The sequence below is a fragment of the Poecile atricapillus genome, chromosome 1 (genome assembly GCF_030490865.1).
Source record: "Poecile atricapillus isolate bPoeAtr1 chromosome 1, bPoeAtr1.hap1, whole genome shotgun sequence".
Classification (NCBI taxonomy): Eukaryota; Metazoa; Chordata; class Aves; order Passeriformes; family Paridae; genus Poecile; species Poecile atricapillus.
The window spans coordinates 74,525,103-74,545,861 of record NC_081249.1 but is presented as its reverse complement, the minus strand read 5'-3'; the positions used below and the strand labels follow the sequence as shown (position 1 = coordinate 74,545,861).

Genomic DNA, 20,759 nt, shown 5'->3' with positions numbered 1-20,759 from the left:
AGGAAAGAGAAGAATGAAGCCAAGTTCCCATCCAGGACCCCTAGGACAGGTTTAACCCCTCAGAGCTGATCCTGGAGCAACCAGGCAAATTCCAGGGCAGTCACAGACTGTTGAAGGGAGGACAAGGTGGGATGAGAGCCCAGCCACACTCGGCAGTGAGTTATTATCACATGCTGCAGTGAACATGTGGTGGCTTTTTCCCTGCCTACTCCTTGCGGGCCGACAACCTTGCTCTGGTAATTTCAGTGGGAAATGTGATGAGTAGGTGAGTATGTCCCCTGAATTGGTATTTCAGGAAGAAAAGATTAATTTATGTATATTTGATAATTGGTGATGCATTTCTTAATTTGATTTCTTTTGGATGATTTCCTATATACCCACACATACACAAAATAAAGGACAAAAAATTTTTGGCTGCTGCATTTCATATATATTAGTAGCACGGTTGGTGGGCTGGGGTGTTTTTTTGCCAAATACATAAGACCTGCTAAAACTTACCAAACAGACTCCATTTTTAAACTTAAATTTCTTGTATAGGGAAAAATATTCCACAAGCACTAACAGTGATAGCTGCCCCTAGACCACACCAGTAAATCTTGACATCAGCCTTTATTTAAAGAGGAAAACACACCTCAGTTATCCTTCTCTGTAGATGAAGAGAAGCTTCTGGAGATGAACTGCCTAGTATATTGGTGACAAAGCTGTCTGTCCATTTGTAACTTTCTTGGGTCAGCTTGAAGGTGTCAAACTTTGGTGCTGATGTAGGGGAAACCATTGTAGTGGAATGTCCAAAAATTGATTTGAGCCACTCTTTCTGCTGCTGATACAAATATGCTCAGCTTTTGAAAACCTGTTTGTCCCTGAAGATTCTCATCACCTATGAAACAGCATCTCTCAGGGCTGCATAGGTTGATAGTAGTTACATTGGAGGTCAAATATCAATAAGGAACAAGCCAAAAATGTTAAATTAAATAATTTTGTAAGCATATGGTTTTAGTTCTCACAAATACCTTGTCAGGATTTCCTTTAATACTTGTTTAAAACAGGTTCCTACCTTTGTTCGGTCCCTATTATTTCTCTTCCTACTGCAGTATAAAAAAATATATATATTGGGAAAAACTTTTCCAGGTAGCCATTGTATCCAAAGTTTGGGAAATCTAAACAGGACACTTCAGTTTTACTACCTGCCTCACTATACTGGTTTAAAAAATAATTTTAAATTTCAATTTGAACTCCAGGTTAAATATGACAAAGGAGCAGAGATAAGTCTAGAAAAAATATCTCTAATAAAAATGAAGGATTAATAAGATCAGTGTGGAATTTACACTGGAAAACCAAAGACACTGTCAGAAAAGCAGCTTGATGGGAAGACATTGGTTCATGTGAAAATATAGCCTCAAAACTCTCTGTTTGTTTACTTTCTGGTATTCATTTTTAGCTATCAAATTAAATTAAGTCTAAACAATGCCATTGTGCCACATAAACTGTATCTGTCACAACTCTGGACCTGCTCACTTTTCTCAGACACTCATCCCAGGACAGTTTCATAGCTCAGGCCTTTGACAAGAAATATTCCATCAGGAAAATGTGCTACGCAACTAACCTGAGCAGCTCCCTTCCGCCCTTCCAGTTTTATGATTTCCTTTTCCTTGGATGCACCACTGAATTTTTGAAAAGTCTCACCACAGAAGTTCACCATTGTTTTTGGAGGAATGATTTCAGACTAAAATCCATTTATCTCAGTATCACAGAATCAGTTTGAATAACCAATGTAGTCACTTCTTAACAATGGGACTTGCTTCTTCCTTTCTCTTTCATTCTCAAAGAGGAGCTTTTCTTTCATTAGTAGACTTTGGATGAGACTCTGAGCCAATGATGTTCTCCTGGTCACTTGATAGGGAATATGCTTTAGATTTCCTTGGGAGTTACTAGTGCTAATTTGGTCTCTTCCTGCTAGCATCTGAATTCTCCAGCTGTCCTGGCTCTCCACTCTTTTGTTCTTTGCTTGCTCCAGTTCTAGAAGCACAGCAATGCTGGGGAGGCTGTGAAGCAGATGGAAAACCTGCCACAGGACCTGGAATGCTTGTACCACACTGGACAAGACTAACAAAGGAAAACAACCTCCTTCCCTCCTTTCGTGAATGAGTGCTGTAAATTGCTTAAACAATCATCAGCAAAGGTATCGGTAAAAACAAGTTAATTATAAAAGTGACAGCACGGCAAAGTTCATTGGCAAGGTTCCCTCTGCTACTTACTAGATGGTTAAGCACAGTGAGAAGAAACAGCAAGAGATCCAGGATGAATCAATCCAAACCAAAATGAACCAAAACAAACCCAAAACTATCTTTGCGGAGACAGGGGGAGGGGGAAGGTACAGGAAGGGAGTAAAAGATTCGTATGGGATTTACAATAACACAACAGTAACTTACTTACAGGGCTAATTTACCTAAAAATCTAAAGTACTTCAGAATCCAGGAGAGCAGCATTTTTCCCACATTGGTTATAGCAGATACACACTTGTAGGCATACAGACAGTGTGGTCCAGGAGAGTTCAAAGGATCTCATTACAGGGACTCAAGAGAGTAGGCTCTAGTCACAATGAAGTTGCATCCTGGCCACACTTCAGGTCAGCACCCTTTCTTTGGAAGTTTGAGAACAAAAATGTCATTCCACTTGGATTGTTACTCAGGCAAAAAAAAAAAGTTTCTAAGGCTGTAGGTTAAAAAAGTAGGGGAGGAGGCAGCACAAGTTTCCTGGAAGCAGGTGGTATTTCTGATAAGGTCAAGAGGAGCTCTTTCCAGGTGCTGTTGGTCATAGGCTGAGGCTTCACGAGCATTTCCCAGATCATAGTATGGCCTGGGAGGAAAGGAGGGATGCACCACCCCACCTCCCACTCACAAAAACCACCCAAACAAAAATGTCATGTGTCAGATTTGTAGTGTGCACCTGGGTAGGGGTACACCAAAACTTGGGATGAGTGTTCAACTGCATTACCCATGGGCTGAGGGGAAGCTCTTATCCTGTGGTCCATGGTGCCTATCTCCCTCAGAACCTATATTCTCCTAAACCTCCTCTATATGGTTTTTATGCACACACAGATGTCCATTTTCCTGTTCATGTCTCCATCGACTGAAGAGCAGTAGAGACATTGCTGAGGCCTTCCAAGCTTCCCCTGGTGCAGGCAACGGTGAGGATGCCAGCACAGTGATCATCGGGAAGAACCATGGCCCTGACACCTTCTGTGCCATGCAGAAGGTTCTGCTGACCCCAAGGGAAGCTGGCAGATCAAGTCTGGAGGCTGCTCCCTCCCTCTGACAATGTCAGAGCAGGTTTAGGAAAAGCTTTTCAAAGTCTGCTCCACTTACACTGTTTTTGTTTTTCTCCTAACCTCTTTCTGAACTCTTGGATAAAAAGCTGCAAACTGAAGTTCACAGAACTTGATTTCTTTCCCAAAAGACTTTTGTTCTACAGGAAATAACTCTTTTCTACAGAAAGAATAAACATATGAACTACTCAGACTTAACAATGCTCATGTATCACAAGGGAGAGTGTGAAGAGGGCACAAGGGATTTATTTTCTGAATGGATTTGTTCATCCTGAATAAAAGCTGGCATCTCTTAATAGATTGAATTTTCTTTTCTGGCAAACAGACCAGCTAAACTGACAAGTTTCTGAGTACAGCCTCCTAAATAAACAGCCCTGTCTCCGTCTTGCAGAAACATTGCAACAATTATAAACACTGCAGATGGAAAAAACAATCTGAAGGAAAGGAAGCTGGCAGGCTCCAGGAAGAAGGAGGAGCCGGCACGTGCACTTCAATTCACAGGAAGGGTCCTTTTGTGATAAAAATGAACTAGTTCAAGTGTTCGTGTTCACTCTTGCCTCTGAAAGAATTGCTTCCAGAAAATCTTTTGTTATCAAGATGATCTAGGACAAAAAAATTTAGATTATCTACATCTTTTATATGAGGTCAACTATAAATCAGTATTTTATGTGACAATGCCTATTTGACTAGACAGAAATACTTTTTCTTTAGTGTGAGATAGTTCAGAGGCTGGCCATAACCCTTAGCTAGTCCTTCAGAAGTAACAGCTCTCCTGCAAACCACTCTGGATTAGGCCACCATTTTTCTTCTATTTCTGAGCCAGAGGATCTCTCCAGTTCCAACCTGTAAGAGAAGCAGTGTTAGTTCTTTTAACTGTAGTCCGCACTGAGTGATTTAGAAAGCCATTAGTGCACCAGCCACCATCCCTAGATCAGACCACGCAGCAGTGCTCTGGGAAGTCTCTGCAGGGAGACCTCCACACATCTAAAAGCTCTTGCCCAAGCCCTATGTAGGTCATGAAAAGTAGCACCCACACAGTCATACAACAAAAACAATTTTTATTTTTTTAGTGTTTTCATTAGATTAGTCCATTTTTGTCTCCTGGCCTCAGGTCTGAGACTTTTTTTGTGCACTAAAACCAATACAAAAGAACAGTAACAGTTATCTATGTTTTCTTTCCTTTCTGTATTTTGTGCAATTCCTTAAGCTCTGGGGCAGTTGGCAGAGGATAAGGATGCTGAACCTCTTGTCCTCCCAGATGCTCAGAATCAGCACAGGCTGACCCTTGGGATCCCAGGCTTGAGGACCATTGTACTCCCCAGGGGTCTGTGCTGATACCGCCTACCATCCTAATTCCACCTCCCGAGTTCTCTCCAGAAATCTTGAGACTTATTCCCCAAGGAGGGATCACCAAGCAAACCTCAGTTCCACAAGTGCTTAAAGCACTAGTGCTGTTCTTGTTCAGCCTATCTGAACCCAGGCATGGCAAAATTAGTCATTCATCTCTTCACCTTTGCATATTTAATTTCCCCAATTTTTTCTGCTGTGCTTTTACTTTCTCAATTGCTATTTTGATGCAATAGTGAAAAAAGATGCATATCAAAAGTAGAGTAGACTGAACAAATGATCGGTCTTCACAGTACTTCTTCAAAATTTTCTTGGTTGGAGTAGCTTGCTGCTCTCAGAAACAATATGAAGTCCTTCAACTAAAAATGTTTGTGTTAGTAGCACCTGTATAAAATAGTAGTGATGTTTCCATTTCAAAGTCAGTTGAATGCCTGAATCAGTAGAAAAACACATTGATCCTGCAGAGCCAGGAAGAGAGGTGAGATGCTATCCATTCTGTAGCTGCCATCATTCTTGGCCTTCACCCATCTCCCTGGAATTCACTCACTGACTCTACCTCTGTAATCCAATTCCAGGTGTGGTCTTTTTGTGTTGTTCTTTTATCATTACAGCTGGCCTTGACATATCAGTTTTGTTCATCTGCCACGTAGGGGATGGTGGAAGGAGCTGCTCTGATAGAAAATCCTAAGCAATTCTGTATTAATATTATTCCCTTCTTGAGAAAGGGGAGGAGGCAGTGGAAGGCAGCCCAGAATGCTCTGTCTGATGCCTCGTTTCCCTGTCTCCTTGTCTCTCTACTTGATAAGTATCACAGTTAACTCCCTTCAGCTGTTTTAATATCCACTGTCAGAGCAGAGTGTGTACTACCCACTTCACCAGTCCAGTCCTCCTGCTGCCATCTCTCCTTTGAACTACCTCTAACTGAATTCTGAACCTCTGACCTTCCCTAAAGTTTTGGATACAAAATGACTGACATAATTTGAGACACAGCCACCTTGCTTTGCTTTGGTGAGATGACAAAATTCCCATTAGGGTACCAGACCTTGGCTTTCTGAGGGATTTGTAAGTTTGTTATTTCTGACTAGTGGGATCTATCTGGTATTCCTTGGGGAAAGGCTTATATACAAAAAAGGATGGTAAGATAGGATGTAAGATGGAAAAGTCCAAGGTGTAGCCCTGAGCAAAAGTCAAAGAGCAATGAAGGGCAGACAATTTTACAACATAAACAGGAAAAAATTCTATTTATGTTCAAAATCTAGGAATAGGTTTTGCCCTCATATCTACAAAGATATGCAAGAACATGAACTTTGCTTTATTGAACCAAAGCAATTGTCTGTCTGGACAGAAATTCTGTCCATGAAATTGGCTCCTAGCAAGTCCTTTTCAGAAAAGTGTAAACATGCCACACTAGGATCACGCTTTCCTCTGCTGTAACCTCAGGGCAGTAGGATGTCATTTGTTCCTAAAGGCCACAGCTCTCTCCATCCTTACTCCATTGGCATGGCTGTCCTGGCTGTCCCTGCAACTCATGCTACACTCTTGTACCCCATACTTGCAACCCTTCCCTTGCTAGGAAAAGGCACTCCCTATATCCTGTATATCCTATATCCCTATATCCTATGACTGTTTGAACATTTCCAGCACTTCAGAGAATTGTTTGACTAACAAACATCTCTATGACAGAAAAAAAACCCCTTTGGAAATCTTTTTTTTTCACAGGCCTAGCACTGAGCAATAGTAGTAAGTAAGATGATGAGCTCATTTCACATAACCCTTAGAACAGTTATAAGAAGCAGGTAATGATTTTCCCCAGTACATTAAACAGGTGACTAGAAGATTGGCAATCCATTAACAGAATAACACACAATAGCTTTCTGCAGAGGAACATTTAATTTTTATCTTTCCTGGTTTGCAAACCAAAACTTTATAAAATGCTTTTCAAACTTCTATTCTCTCTTTCAAGTTCTCATTTCTGTAATCTCTACAGTGAGATAAATATTGGTCTGAAAAGAAGTATTCGAGTAGCTAAATTGACAGAGGAGCAAAATTAAAAATTTGCTTCTTCCTTTAACTCTTATACACGCTGTGATGGGGCTATCCATCACAAGTGAGCTATCTCAGGACTGATCACAAGTCTGGCACAATGTAATTACTGAACCAAAAGCATTGTATTATACAGCATGAAATGAAATAGCAACTTTGCCTTCCACATTATGAACCCGTTGACTAATGATGGAGTGTTGCAATTAGAAAATATGGAAATAACAAGACAAGGTATTTCACAGTCTACTAATGTATAGAGTAAAACTACTGATAGAGTGAAGCAGGGAAATGAAAACCAATAAAACTAGAACAGAAAATAACAATGGCATTCTTAATAATCTGTAAAAGGAGAGGATGGAAGTGTCCTCTAAAGCAGGCCAAGTTTAAAAGGATAATGCACAGCATCTGAAAAGTGCTTTTTCTGGTCTTGTGTCAGTGGACCAATATTTTTTTTTCTGGTATTTTTTTGTGATGGCTGAGAAGTCTTGCATTCATTGGCATCATGTGACCTAGCATCAGGAGATTTTGCTTTAAGAGATTGAAGAGGAAAACCCAATGAGTTGGGGGCAAGAGCTCCCACTGCCCAGAGCTCCCTCCCCGACTCCCATTTGATGCTGCCTGAGGCAAAAGGCTGATCACCCTGTCACTGCTAGATCACCTGGGGACACCAAGCCAAGAGCACAAGTGGCATAGCTAGTGCTTTGGAAATCATGGGTTTGGTACAAATTGGCAACAAAATACAACAACAAGGAAAAGATGAAGTACTATAAATTGGCCCCGAGCCCACACGAAAGCCATTCTTCCCTCCTTGAATGCTTGAAGCATGCATTTTCAAATAAGCTGATTATCTGGAAACAAGTACAGGTGGGAATTTATTTTAAAAAATGCAATCTTTTTTCTCTTCTCCTCTTCTCTTCTCTTCTCTTCTCTTCTCTTCTCTTCTCTTCTCTTCTCTTCTCTTCTCTTCTCTTCTCTTCTCTTCTCTTCTCTTCTCTTCTCTTCTCTTCTCTTCTCTTCTCTTCTTCTCTTCTCTTCTCTTCTCTTCTCTTCTCTTCTCTCTCTTTCTCTTCTTCTCTTCTCTTCTTCTCTTCTCTTCTCTTCTCTTCTCTTCTCTTCTCTTCTCTTCTCTTCTCTTCTCTTCTCTTCTCTTCTCTTCTCTTCTCTTCTCTTCTCTTCTCTTTCTCTTCTCTTCTCTTTCTCTTTCTCTTCTCTTCTCTTCTCTTCTTCTCTTCTCTTCTCTCTTCTCTCCTCGAGTCTCCTCTCCTCGGGTCTCCTCAAGTCTCCTCTCCTCGAGTCTCCTCTCCTCTTCTCTTCCCACACCTTCGCACCTTCCTCTCTTCTTTTTATTTTCCTTTCTTTTATTTTCTTTTCCCTGGATTAAAATCTTTCCATAGTCCTTAATACCAACTACAAACATTCTGAGCCCCTGATGCAAAACAGACTCATTAACCTACAGAATAATCCAGCCAACTTATATTTCATCTTAATGTTAGCTGCAACTTCCACAGTGCCTGAGTGATGCAGGTATTCAGATTTACAGTGATACACAGAAAAGAAAATGAAAAAGAGAAAGTAAAAACAAACAGAAAAAGATAAGGAGAAGAAAGGAAAAGAAAAAGAAGAGAAAAAAGGTGAATACTATTGCATATGGTGACATTTTCTGACACCATCTGGCTTAAATTCACTAATTAATTTCAACAACAACAGATAAAAATTAGTCTTTCCTCCTCCCTCTTCTCCCACCTATCACTTCTGTCAAGACTCCTGACTGACAGAGAGTAGGATTTTTGATGGTATTTTTGTGTCTGTAAAATATCAGCCCTAGGTCTGACTCCATCTCCTTGGAGCACTCTGTGCTTTTCTGCAGGGAGTTTTTGGGGGTGAATGAGCCAGACAGGATACTCATCACTGATGCTCTTTTGTGGCAACTGCATGAACAGTTCCATGAAAAGGTAAAGAAATATTAATTACAGGCTTCAGTTTCCACTTGCACAGGGGATTTTAGAAACTTCCTCTCCTGGCTAGTAAAGACATCTTGAGGTGATGAGGATACAAACACTTTCGAAATCCTAACCATCTCTTGTTTATCTTAAAAAACTAATGTTTTATACCTTGTATACGTTGCTTGCAGCATCTCTTTATGCACAATGAAAGTGGGTCAAAATGTCCTAGAAATAACATAAGACCATTGACTCAAGGAAAGGAAGTTCTCTTTGAATTCTACTGTGCTTTGTCAGCTGTGTCCTGTTGGGATGCTGTTCGTCCTGGGCTGTTCCTGGGGACTGCATCTACAACTTTAACCCCATGATAAATGTTGGTAGAACAGTGACTTCATGTGTATGTCCTAACTTGGGTGACATTTACAGGGTTGAAATCTTAACCTTAGGCTTCACCATCAGGATCACAGGTTGGTAAATCAAGCAATTAAAGTTTAAGAGATTGCAGATTAGTATTTAAATACATGACATTTAAATTCAAATTACCACAAAATGACTGCATTTTCATTGTGAAAAAGCAAGCTATAAAATGGATGTATTAAACTCTGTAATTTTCTCTAAATTTTCTGTTGAAACTATTTTCAATGATTTATCTCAATACTTAATTCCATCATTCAGTATTTTCCCAGACGTTTACTATAACCACAAGATGCCTCATTTCCCTAGGAGGCTGAATAGTTGTTAGGAAAAGTAATTGCTTACACACAGCACTATTAACATTGGAAAAGTGTCCAAATTTCCAAAACAATTAAGAATTCAGAAATGGTTCAGATTTATCTACCTATTCTTCCTTAAAACCTTTAATGCTCTTGGGGTACAACAATTCTGAGGATGTTCAATGTAAAATACAAATCATTATCCTAATGGATAAATGGAGTACAAAACATGAAGACAGAGGTGCTGGGATCAAGCAGCAGCTCAACTACCTGTCAAAACAGAAGCCAGAGTCCACACCTGCTCCTTCCTGGCCAGACATATCTTCCAGATAAGATCATAGGAACGTTCTTTCTCTTCTCACTTGGTCCTTCTGGTCACTACCTCTTGCAGAGCTGGTTACATTGCCCCTTGTTCCTACTCTGACCCTGTCTGGCAGTCAGAATAATGATCTAGAATGTTGGTCACCTCAGATCACAGCAATCATAATATCCATGCTATCCCACTATCTTGGTCAATGTTCTATGCACTAGACACCTGACTAACTCCATAAATTCTGCCTCTTTCATGCTTTAAAAGGAAAAGGTAAGTATTTTCTCCAAATCACAGGAAGTTACTTTTAATATCAATTTGCATGATACATATCAAGGAGCTGCCGATTTGTGTCTTTATTTTGGGGTATTTGATTTGTGAGGTAATGTCTTGCTGGCAGGAAGGGCTACAGGGGTGTTTCTGAGAGAAGTTGCCAGAACTTGTCCACATGTCCAACAGAGCCAATCCCTGGGGGCTCCAAGATGGACCCACCCCTGGACAAGTCAATCAGTGATGGTGCTAAAGGCAATGACAATGTATTTAACAAGGGGAAAATGCACAGAAGCAAATACATCCGGAGAGGAACGACAATATCCAAACAAAAAAGCCCCAGACACCAAGGTCAGTGCACAAGGAGGGGCAGGAGGTGCCCCAGGTGCTGGAGCTGAAGTTTCCCTGCAGCCCGTGGTGCAGAACATGGCAAGGCAGCTGTGCCCCACCAACCCATGGGGGTGCAGAGATCCACCTGCAGCCCCCATGCTGGAGCACGCGGAAACATCTGAAGGAGGCTGTGACTGCAGGGGAAGCCTGATCTGGAGCAGACTACCAGCAGGACCTGTGGAGAGAGAAGCCCACACTGGAGCAGTCCTGCTGGCAGGACTTGAGACCCCACAGGGGACACACATTGGAGCAGCCTGTTCCTGAAGGACTGCACCCTGTAGGAGCCACACCAGAACACTTCAAGAAGAACCACTGCCTGTGGGAAGGACTCCTGTTACAGAAATACATGGAGGACTGTCTCCTGTGGGAAGAACCCCATGCTGGAGCAGGGGAAGAGTGTGAGTCCTACCCTTAAGGAAGGAAAAGAAGACAAGTGTGGCATGAAGTGACCATAGTCCCCATTCCCCATTCTCCTGCACCACTTGCAGAGAGAGGTAGAGAAATTCAGGAGTGAAGTTAAGCCTGGGAAGAAGGGAATGCTGTGGGAAAGGTGGTTAAAGATTTGGTTTCAGTTCTCATTAATCTACTCTTAACTGATTGATAGTAAACTAATGTCCCCAAGTCGAGCCAGTTTTGCCCATGACTGTAATTGCTGAGTGATCTCTTCCCTGCTCTTATCTCCACACATGAACCTTTTGTTGTATTTTCTCTCCCCTGTCCAGCTGAAGAGTGATGGAGCAATATTGGTATGCACCTGGCATCTCACTGAGGTCAGCCCACCACATTCAGGAAGAAAAAACTCACAGAAACTTCCCCCAGGGAATTTTTATCTAAGTGGTTGGTGTCTCCTTCCTTGTTCCTTTCTCAAGTAAGCCCCAGCTGATTTAAGTCCAGCCCTGAGGTGCCTCCTCATTCTGACTACACAGGGAATACAGGCATCAGCAACTCTGGGGCGCAGCAGTACTCAGTATCCAGGTTTCTATTCAGATGTAGCCTAGTTCTCTGTGAAAAAAGCCTCATAAGCCATTTTGGAGTGTAGTAGTCAAATTTATTTCCACTGTAGAAGCACATTTGTTTCAGTAATAAAAAAATAATCTTTGCAGAATAAAAGTAAACCTGTAGTGGTATAAATATTATTTACTTGCACAAGAATTCACCTAAGTCACCCAACATATGTTTAGACTTAGTATTCCCACAGTCCTACATTTCCAATGGAGTTTACAAGATAGTTACTAGCAGAAAGATGAGAAAGGTGGAAGTCTGGCTCAGTTGGGATTTAAACATATATGAAATAATAGAAAGCTTCCTTGGTTGGTTTTTTTTTGTTGTTGTTATAAGACTACACTGCCTATGAAAAACACTAACAGCCTTCAGCACTGACCATTTCTGTTTGTCTAACTAAAATATGTAACTTAGAGAGCCACCGAAGCCTCTTCTGGCTGCCTTGCAGACATGACTTTGGTGCTGGCCAAGCAGAACCAGCAATGAGTGTATGTAAGTGCTCAAGCTCAGAGGTTCTTAGGCTGTGCTCAGTCTCCATTTCTGAGACTCCCATTACCAGCTGCCGCCTTCCAAGAAGAAGGTCTAGCAATTTCCTTCAGGGGGTCATCACAGACTCATTAGTCAGCATACCTTATCAATCAGTAAATCCTTGTGCTATGCTAACATAGGTGCTCTACTCCATACAGCATTATGAATGATCTGGTGAAACCAACAGGCCAGCTTATAGTAAGTATGGCTGATGTGTAACTTGACCTAACACGAATACTTCATCCACAAAAAAAAACAAAACCAAAAAAACTCAAACGTTTTTTTCTGCACTCCCATTCAGTTCAAGCCATGGAACAACAGTAAAAACAACTGCAACAAACTTAACTTGCACTTTTAACTTCTGGATAATTGTTCAACTGTTTTTCCCAATTGTGGGGGTGGAGGAAAAAAAAAAAGGACGGGAATAAAATTTAATGACTCTCTCTCATACTGACTGGATTCCTGTGTTCTGCTGAAATTATACTTCTTTATCATATAGGCTATTGTCAGCACCACGTCCTCACAGCAAACGCTGATTTATTCTGATCCTTCCTTACTGTAAATACAGTGACAAAAAGTACAAGGTTCAGCCTTGACTCTTCTCAAGGCCACTATGAGAGGAGGACACCGAACTAATACAGCACAATACTGAAGACAAGAGAACGTTAACACTTAAGTTGATACACTGAAAAGCAATTTTACACATAAGCTCATTTATGTAGGCACACTGACATACTGAGCACCATTTTTTTTTTCCAGTTTAACATCAACATTCAACTCTGAACAGAAGAATGTTAAGTCTCTAGGACAGTTTCAGTATCAAGGAAAGAACTACTTCTAATTTAGAAACATCAAAACACTAAAGTTGACACCTCAGCTGAGACGTTCACTGCAAGTGACCCTCTCTCTGAATTCGAAGGCGCTCCTTCTCCACTTGCAAGCGCTCCTTCTCAATCTGCAGCTTCTCTGACTCAAACTTTAGGAACTGCAGCCTCTCTTTCTCTAACTGCAAACGTTCCTTTTCAAGTTTTAACTTTTCAGTCTCTAGATCCAAAGGCTGCATGATAGGTTTTTCAGTTTGGGTGAGGTCATTTTCCAGCGCAGGTTTTTCAGCATGCAGAGTCTCTAGCCTGAGCTTCTCCCACTCAATCTGAAGTCGCTCCTTCTCAATCTGAAGCCTCTCACGCTCCAAGTCAACGTGCCGCAACCGCTCCTTCTCAATCTGCAGGCGCTCCTTCTCCACTTGCAACCTTTCGGCTTCGATGTCCAGTCGCTGTTTCTCCAGCTCCACCTTTTGCTTCTCCAGATTTATAAGCAAGTGAGAATCTTCATAGGCTAGCCTAGCTTGAGCAGAGCTCAGATTTCCAAACTCTTCAATGTGGGGGAAGTCTGGTAGGTCATTTTCCTTTTTCGAATCTGGCAGAACTGACGACAATATTTCTTCTTCTTCCTCAATAGGAAACTGCAGAGAGGAACGTGACAGACAAGAATTACATTCCAGTCTTTATGCCAGAATAAATTTGTGACACGCAACTTGACTGAAAAGAACATACTGCATTTTTTCATCTTTAAAGCTATTCACAAGTGTTTAACTCGTATGTTGTAAAATAACCATGCTACATCAGAAGATTTTTTTATCATTACACAGGAAGAGAAACAGGCTTTATCTGCAAGTGAATATCTGGTAAGAAAAAATGGAGAATCTTGTCAGTGAACATACAAGAGCATCCAGAAAATACAGCACAGTAGTTATTATAGATCATTCAGAACAGCTGATAGAAAACTGCATCTAGAAGACCATATGTTGTTCTTACCTTTCATAGAGCTGAGTGACATTTATGTAAGCCACCAGGCATTTGTTGTGACTAATTATTTATCAGAGCAGATGGATCCATAGGCTATGTGTTATGTAAGCTAGCCTAACCTTCAATAACTTGGGCTATTCCATTCCTAAAAAACATTTAACACTGACATTTTCCACATGCTCCTAACACTTCCAACTCTATTAAGTGGGTCAATAAGCAGGACTTGTTTAACCATTTTGTGTTATCACATTTGCTGTAAAGCTATTTGTGACACAGATGATGAGGTGGTGAGGACCACTGCTCTTGGCAGACTGTAACATTTTGTGTCACAGCTCTTACATGCTACAAATTCATAGTGCAAAAGAGACAATTTGTCTCCCAATACGTACACAGCAAGAGAAAGGCAAACTGAGGAAGGTAAGTGTTCAGAAAAACCTTGGGACTAGTCCTAATGCCAGTCCTCTAGCATTAGAGAAGACACACACTACTCTTTGGCACTGTCTGACAGTAGTTCTCACTAACATCTAACAGCTTACAGTGATTTTCTCCCAGCATACATATCAAAAGAGTTCAGGCAGGAGTCTCTTCCGCACTCCTCCCACTCAAAAAACCAAACCAAACCAAACCAAACCCCAAAAAGCAAAACAAAAACCAAAAAAAACAAAACTAAAAAATGTCCCCTCCAAAAAACCCAAAGCAATAAAATAAGCCAAACAAAATTGAGTACCCCTTTTGGAAATGAGAACTACATACTTCAAGAAGAACAGTAAAACTATCCCAACATTTGATTGCACTCCAGCTGTTTGCCTACCCCAGGACAGTCACAGTACTACTAGGAGTATCAACTTGTCTACAGAATTTGGTACAGCTTGTCAAAGTCACACTAAAATTCTGACAGAGAGGAAAGGTTAACTGACCAATTCAAGTAATGTTTTCATCTCCTGTAGGTTCACTTCAAGAAATGCAAAAAGTATGATATTTCTTTCTGTATTCTATTTCTTTCTGTACCTGCAGGTAACATATACTTTCATTTGTTAAAGATGAGCACTTCTCTGTTCATCCATCAAGGCAGTCTGAATGACTAAATGACCAGTTTCCTTCAACAGGGTATTTTCCTTGCATTGACTCCACTAATTCTTATCTGTGGCACATACAAATGGAAAATACATGTGCAAAGACATACTCAAAGTTTAGGGATATCAAATCAGTAATCAACATCCAAGACCTTACACAGAATTGCAAGTTGCTTGATTTGAATACCATGTCTCTGAATTATATTTATTTCTACAGTTTAGTTCACACATTCAGAAAAAAACCAGAAACAGATGCTATGAAGAAACACAGTATTATGTGTTTATGCTGACAGTGTATTATGCTGAAATGAAGCAAAGGCCATATTGCATATAGCTCATGTAGGTCAGTAACTCACTTCGAAATTCTGTGGATCCTCCTCTTCCTCTTCTACTTTGATTTCTGTTAAAGATCCACCGGCTTCTCTGAAGTCAGTCATATTTTGCCATTCAAAACTAGATTCAATTGCAAATCCCATTTTCTCGTCCATGTCTTCATTGAGAGAGTCATCTAAATTGGATGAAGGAAGGTGAAACCCAGCACCCACTACTTTGATGTTTGCATTCAGACGTTTTCTCTTCATGAGTGCTCTCCAGTCAAGGTATCGCCTTTTCACTTCTGTCCCTGTTCTCTGCTCTCCTTCACCTACAGCATTGACACACTCAGCTATTTCCTCCCAAGCTTTCCGTTTCATCTCATTAATTGTTGTATTAAGTTGCTTTGAAAAGAGTACTTCTCTCCTTTTTCTGATTTCCTTAAGGAGAGTTTGAGTTTCCTGAACACTAAAATTACTTTTTCTTTTTCTTTTTAACTGTTTCATTTTTTCCAGGCTTAACCTAGTAATTTCACCACAGCAGACTACAGAGATGATCTGACACTAATCAGCTACTAATATAAATAAATTTAAAAGCAAATGAAAGCAGAGCTCAGTTCTCATGAAGTAAATTTTCTCTTCACTTTGTAGTATTTTTCTATTTGTCAGGCTTCCTAAGAGAAAAAGAGCAAACAAGATAAATCTCCAAGGTATACACCATATATTTTCATTTAAAAACTTGACTCCTAAGCCATCATTTAAGGAATGCATATTTTGAACTAACTCTTTATTTGATAAAGGAATACCATTTTGTTAAACTTTCAATACAAAGCAGTCACAAATACTTCCTCTGATCTCCTATGAATTATAAAACCATTAATATATTCATGTCACGACTGTTAAGGTTGATTTGGTATTTCCATTACAAAAGTGCAGCTATTTTCCTTCAGTTCCTAAGAGTTTTGCCAGTCGGGATTTCCTTGAGACTGAAATTTGACATGTACATTTCAGTTTGAATGCTCAATTACATCCCAAAGAAGCTGAAAATGTTGTATCATTACTTCAAAAATATGCAATGTTTAGGGGACTGAAATTTTTGAGAGACATTTTAAATGAGACACCATTTTCATTAAAAAAAAAAGTAAATTAATACGGTAAGTTAGTGTTTTCGAGGCTCTTCTAACTTAGCATCATCATAAATAAAAGAAATAGAGCAATCCCATTGAATGTTGTAAAATAACTACTAGTTCAAACAAATGTCATTCATTAGAGATATTTTAACAGGAAATAGATTTAAGCCACTACATGCCGAAGGTAAAACCCTCCTGTGTCCTTCTAATGCAGCTAAACACCTCAAGTCAGATACCACGGCAGCTGTAAAGTTCATCCAGTGCTCTGCCCTCAGTACCAGTTAGTCCTGTGCCTAAAGAGAACACAAACCCCCATAATTCACCTAGCAGAGTGTGTGCAACTCTGCAGAGAAGTGGAGAGTGAGTGGGAGAAACAGGGGACTATTAATACAGTAATGAATATTATTACTGCATTAATAACAGATCATATTACCAAAAAAACCCCAAAACAATCTAAAGAAACTTGGAAGCAAAGACGAAGAATCAAAAATTATTCTTGGTCACAGAGTGCTTGGCAATAGGTTCAATTTAGGATTATTTTAAGAAGTTTTTTGTACCATGCTATCTACCACTGCAGGTAGGTTTAAAAGGCTTTAAGTCAAGAGAGCCAGGGATTCACTATACACTACAGGCAGTTTCAAGCTGCTGTTTGTTCCCTGTTCATGCAGTAGAGGCAAATGGCTTCCACATTATAGATCCAATTGTTACTAACTAATAGACTTAATTCTTAAATAAATCCCTCTAGGGAGTTAAACCCAGGATTCTTAAATTACTAAGTATTTTTCCTCCTATAGTCCCCCCTAAACTTGGTTAAAGCATACACATCAGCAGACTGCACTACAACTCCCCACTTGGGGAATAATGTCTAGTAGTTTAGACATTGTCCTTCATCTCCTATACACTATTGACTGTAAATAAGTGGCTCACTTGCAGTTTTCCATGTCAAGCAACATTCTTGCATAGCCAACAGGCAAGCATGCTGCCATTAAGTATTTTTTCAATCACTGCATTTAAAAAACTGCTTTACTACTTTTTCTCACTAAAATACTACTCTGACTGTGAAGACACTTCCAATCATTACTAGACAGCAAATCTGTAAAATCAAGTCCCAAGAAGAAACTGACTGCATAAAGCAGAGGCCTGTATCAGCACACACCACTCTACAGCGCTCCCATGTAGCTACCCTGCACTTTGGATTCCTCAGGCTCAAGTAGGAAGCTGCATGCTACTGTTTAGGATGTGTGAAACTTTCTGTCCTTCTGAAAATAAAATCCCAATTGTTTTTGAGAAATATTTATACCAGAAGACAAACTCTATCTGCTAGAATTACACCAAATTTTTCTGAGACCTTTTATCTGATCTTTAAGCATACTCTTTAGCAGGCTTGCGTTGAATGACAGCCATTTTCATCTCAAGGTATATACTGGTTAAGTCCTTTACTTAGCCTCAGCTAGGTGAACAAGGTTCTTTTGGTCATTCCAAAATTGAACTTTCCAACTAGGAACCACAGGAATTTACAGACTCATTTGGTATCTCTAGTTACCCTGGCTTCTTTTAAATTTCTCAGGGCTAGCACAGCAAGCTAACATGGGCATAAACACAGAAAAACAAACAAAAATAAACTGGGTTTCCAAATCAAATTTTCACTGTCTTCCAAACACAGTTCTACATCAACATGGAAAATGCTGACAGGTAAGCTTTCTCCTTAGCTCCAGAGAGAGCTGAGAGTTAAAACATGCAAATGTCAGGCCACTGCTCCTTGCACCAGTGCTCTGCATCATCCGACTGATCTCCCCAGCCACACTTTGTTAAGCGTCTAGTCTCTGTTTTGGACTTTATGGCATAAGCCAAGGACATAACCTTTAAGAACTACAATACTAACTAGGAAACTATTGGCAACCAATTCTTTTATTAGATAGTTTTCTTTTAGATTCTTTTAAACTTTTGCTAGAACACATCTGATACAAGCCCCCTGAATTTCCCATTGAAACATCAGCACAACCTATATATTTTAAAATTCATGACTACCAACTTCTGACTGGTAAGGGCATCCTGCCTCTTTAACTCTTTCCTTTTTGAAAGCACACTGCCTTTCTAAGGATAATTCCTTTCTAATTAACATGAACTGAGTTAGTGAACTGTCTTAACAGGATATTTACTGCCAGAGATAGCTCTGTGTACCTATCTGATATATTAACTAAAAAACATTATTATCTAACAAAACCTGAGATTTGAGATATTTGGTTCTTAGTCATTGCCAGATGGTCTCCAGAATATTATGCTTTAATGAGGAAAAATGAGCTGTTACACACTCAAAGTACCTAAGAGACAGGAATGTAAATAAACTAGGATTTGTATACCTTCTCAACAGCTACAGCAAAAAAACATCTAACATTCCAAACCTCAGCTTCTGGGATAGTGCTCATCCTAGTAGCTGGGACAACATTGAGTTTTGGATTAGTGTGACTATAATGTTGGCAATGCACCAATGTGTTGATTGTGGTTAAATAGTGCTTACTTTAAATCAAGGACTTTTCAGTTTCCCGTGCTCCGCCAGTGAGGAGGTGCACAAGAGGCTGGGGCGAACTGCAATGCAAAATGCATACTTTTACAGTTTGGGTAGAAATGTGAAGTGCTGGCTAAAAAAAAACCACAATTCTGAAATCATAAAGATGTCAAGCGTCTTCCAGAAGAGATGGCAACATGCAGCTTTGACTTTGGGCCTGTCATGCCAAAAGCAGCCTGTGATCAAGAAGGCTCTCATTACTGAACCAAAGAAACACAAACTGTTGGGGTTGAAAAGAAACAAGTACTGTAAAACTAAGCTGGAAACTCCATAAACAGAATATGCATACACTGAATACCTTTTGCATAAAGACAGAAGCATCTTCATTCTGCCTCTATCTTTTCTGTCTCCTTTGTTGACACTTTATTGTCTGACTACATGTTGGACCAACAGAAAAAAATTTAGCAAATGCCCCGAACAAGAAATGAAGCAAACAAAAAGGTCCATGCATTCACCAGGAATGGAAGACTGCTGTTAGCATTAAACTTGAATATTACAAAAGTCATTACTTTTTACAAAAGCTGATGATTTTTTTTTTTTTTTACTTTCAGGGCTTATGCTTGAATAAAAAACCATTCAAATTACGAGGACCTGATATCTCCAAGTTTTTTTAAACAATAAATTAAGAGTCTTGAGTATCTTCTGCCTAAGGCTCTCTAGAAAACTTTTCCATGTTTCCTAACAGATGGCTACATTGGCTTGGAGCAACTTACGCTTTTGTACAAAGGTTTTTAGTACAGAAGAATCTAAGTGCTGCACAACACATCACCCAACACAGCCCTACAAGAAGCCCGAGGTTTACACGAACGAAAAAGCAGGCACAGAAAGGACCCAACAACACCTAAAAGGATAATTCAACGAAGCAGAGAGAAAGCAGGGAAGACGGGAAGCGGCAGGGGATTCAGGCTATGAAAGGTACAAACTTATCAGGCCGAAGCTCCCCTTGCCCTGGCCGAGCCCCGGGCAGGACGAGGAGCAGCAAGCCGCGTCGCTCCCTGCGCGCTGGGTTAAACGTGAGGGCGGCACAGCCGCGGGCCCGGGGCCAGCGCGGTGCCACCCGCAGCGCTGCAGGGAAAGCGAGGCGGCAACAAAGGGAGGCGGGGGCACGGCCGGCTGCCCCGGCCAGCACAGCCCGAGCCCCGGGGGGCAGATGGGCTCACCCCGGGGAGAGAGGCCCGCAAGTCAGGGCCTCTCCGGCCGCCGAGGCCCTGCGGGTTTCCCGGGAGACAGAGAAATAGCAACGGGACCTCCCCGAGGGGAGATAACACGACGGGCAATCTCCTCATCACCCTCAGGGGCTGAGGGCGGCGGAGGCCCAGCGCTCTACCCCCGCGAGGGCGACGGGGGCTGCCCACACGCCGCGGGGGGAGCGGCAGCACCATCCCCGGGCCGGTCCCGCTGCCGGTCCTGCTTCCCGCCCCGCCCGGTCCCCGGGGGCCGCGCGCGCGACTCACCTGCGCCCGGCGCTCCCCTCCGGGCCGCCGGCCCTTGAACGGCCACCGCCCTCCCATTGGGCGAACCGCCTGCCTGTCACTCTTCTCCGCACGCCTATTGGTGCTCCGTGTCCGCTGCTGCCCCCGCCCCGCCCTGCCGCTCCAGGCGGGCCGAAATCCCCACCGCTCCTCCGCCGGCGGACCCGCGCCGCGCGCAGCCACCGGGCGCCCATTGGCTGCAGCCGCCGCTTGTCTTCCCCAGACGTGCCGGTGATTGGCTGGGGGCCTCCGCGGCCCGCCCCCTCAGCGAGGGACCCTTCGCGGGGCGGGCTTGGTGCTGCCAGTTCGCCAGAGGGCGCGGCGCAGGGAGGGGCCGGCGCCTTGGGCGGTGTCGTGGGAGGGTTCAGGGAAAAGCGGGATAGGCCCGAACGTGCGGGGTAACCGGGCATAAAGCCACCGGTGGGGCCGCTGTGTGCATGATGCTGCTACCCAGAGCGAGCGCACGGCAATCGGCCGTTCCTCCTGAACTGCGCGGTTCGTGATTAAAATGGAGAAATGACGTTTAGCACATAC

General features: G+C 41.8%; 1 protein-coding gene across 1 annotated transcript; it reads right to left on the bottom strand.

Annotated features, from left to right (window-relative positions):
* Positions 1–11,364: 11,364 nt before the first annotated feature.
* On the bottom strand, positions 11,365–20,296 carry MSANTD4 (Myb/SANT DNA binding domain containing 4 with coiled-coils). Its single transcript, XM_058826146.1, has 3 exons — positions 20,208–20,296; positions 15,103–15,731; positions 11,365–13,330 (listed from the first exon to the last, which is right to left on the bottom strand). The coding sequence occupies exons 2-3, from the start codon at positions 15,562–15,564 to the stop codon at positions 12,755–12,757; spliced, it is 1,038 nt and encodes a 345-aa protein (XP_058682129.1). The 5' UTR covers positions 15,565–15,731; positions 20,208–20,296; the 3' UTR covers positions 11,365–12,754.
* Between the last annotated feature and the right edge of the window lie 463 nt (positions 20,297–20,759).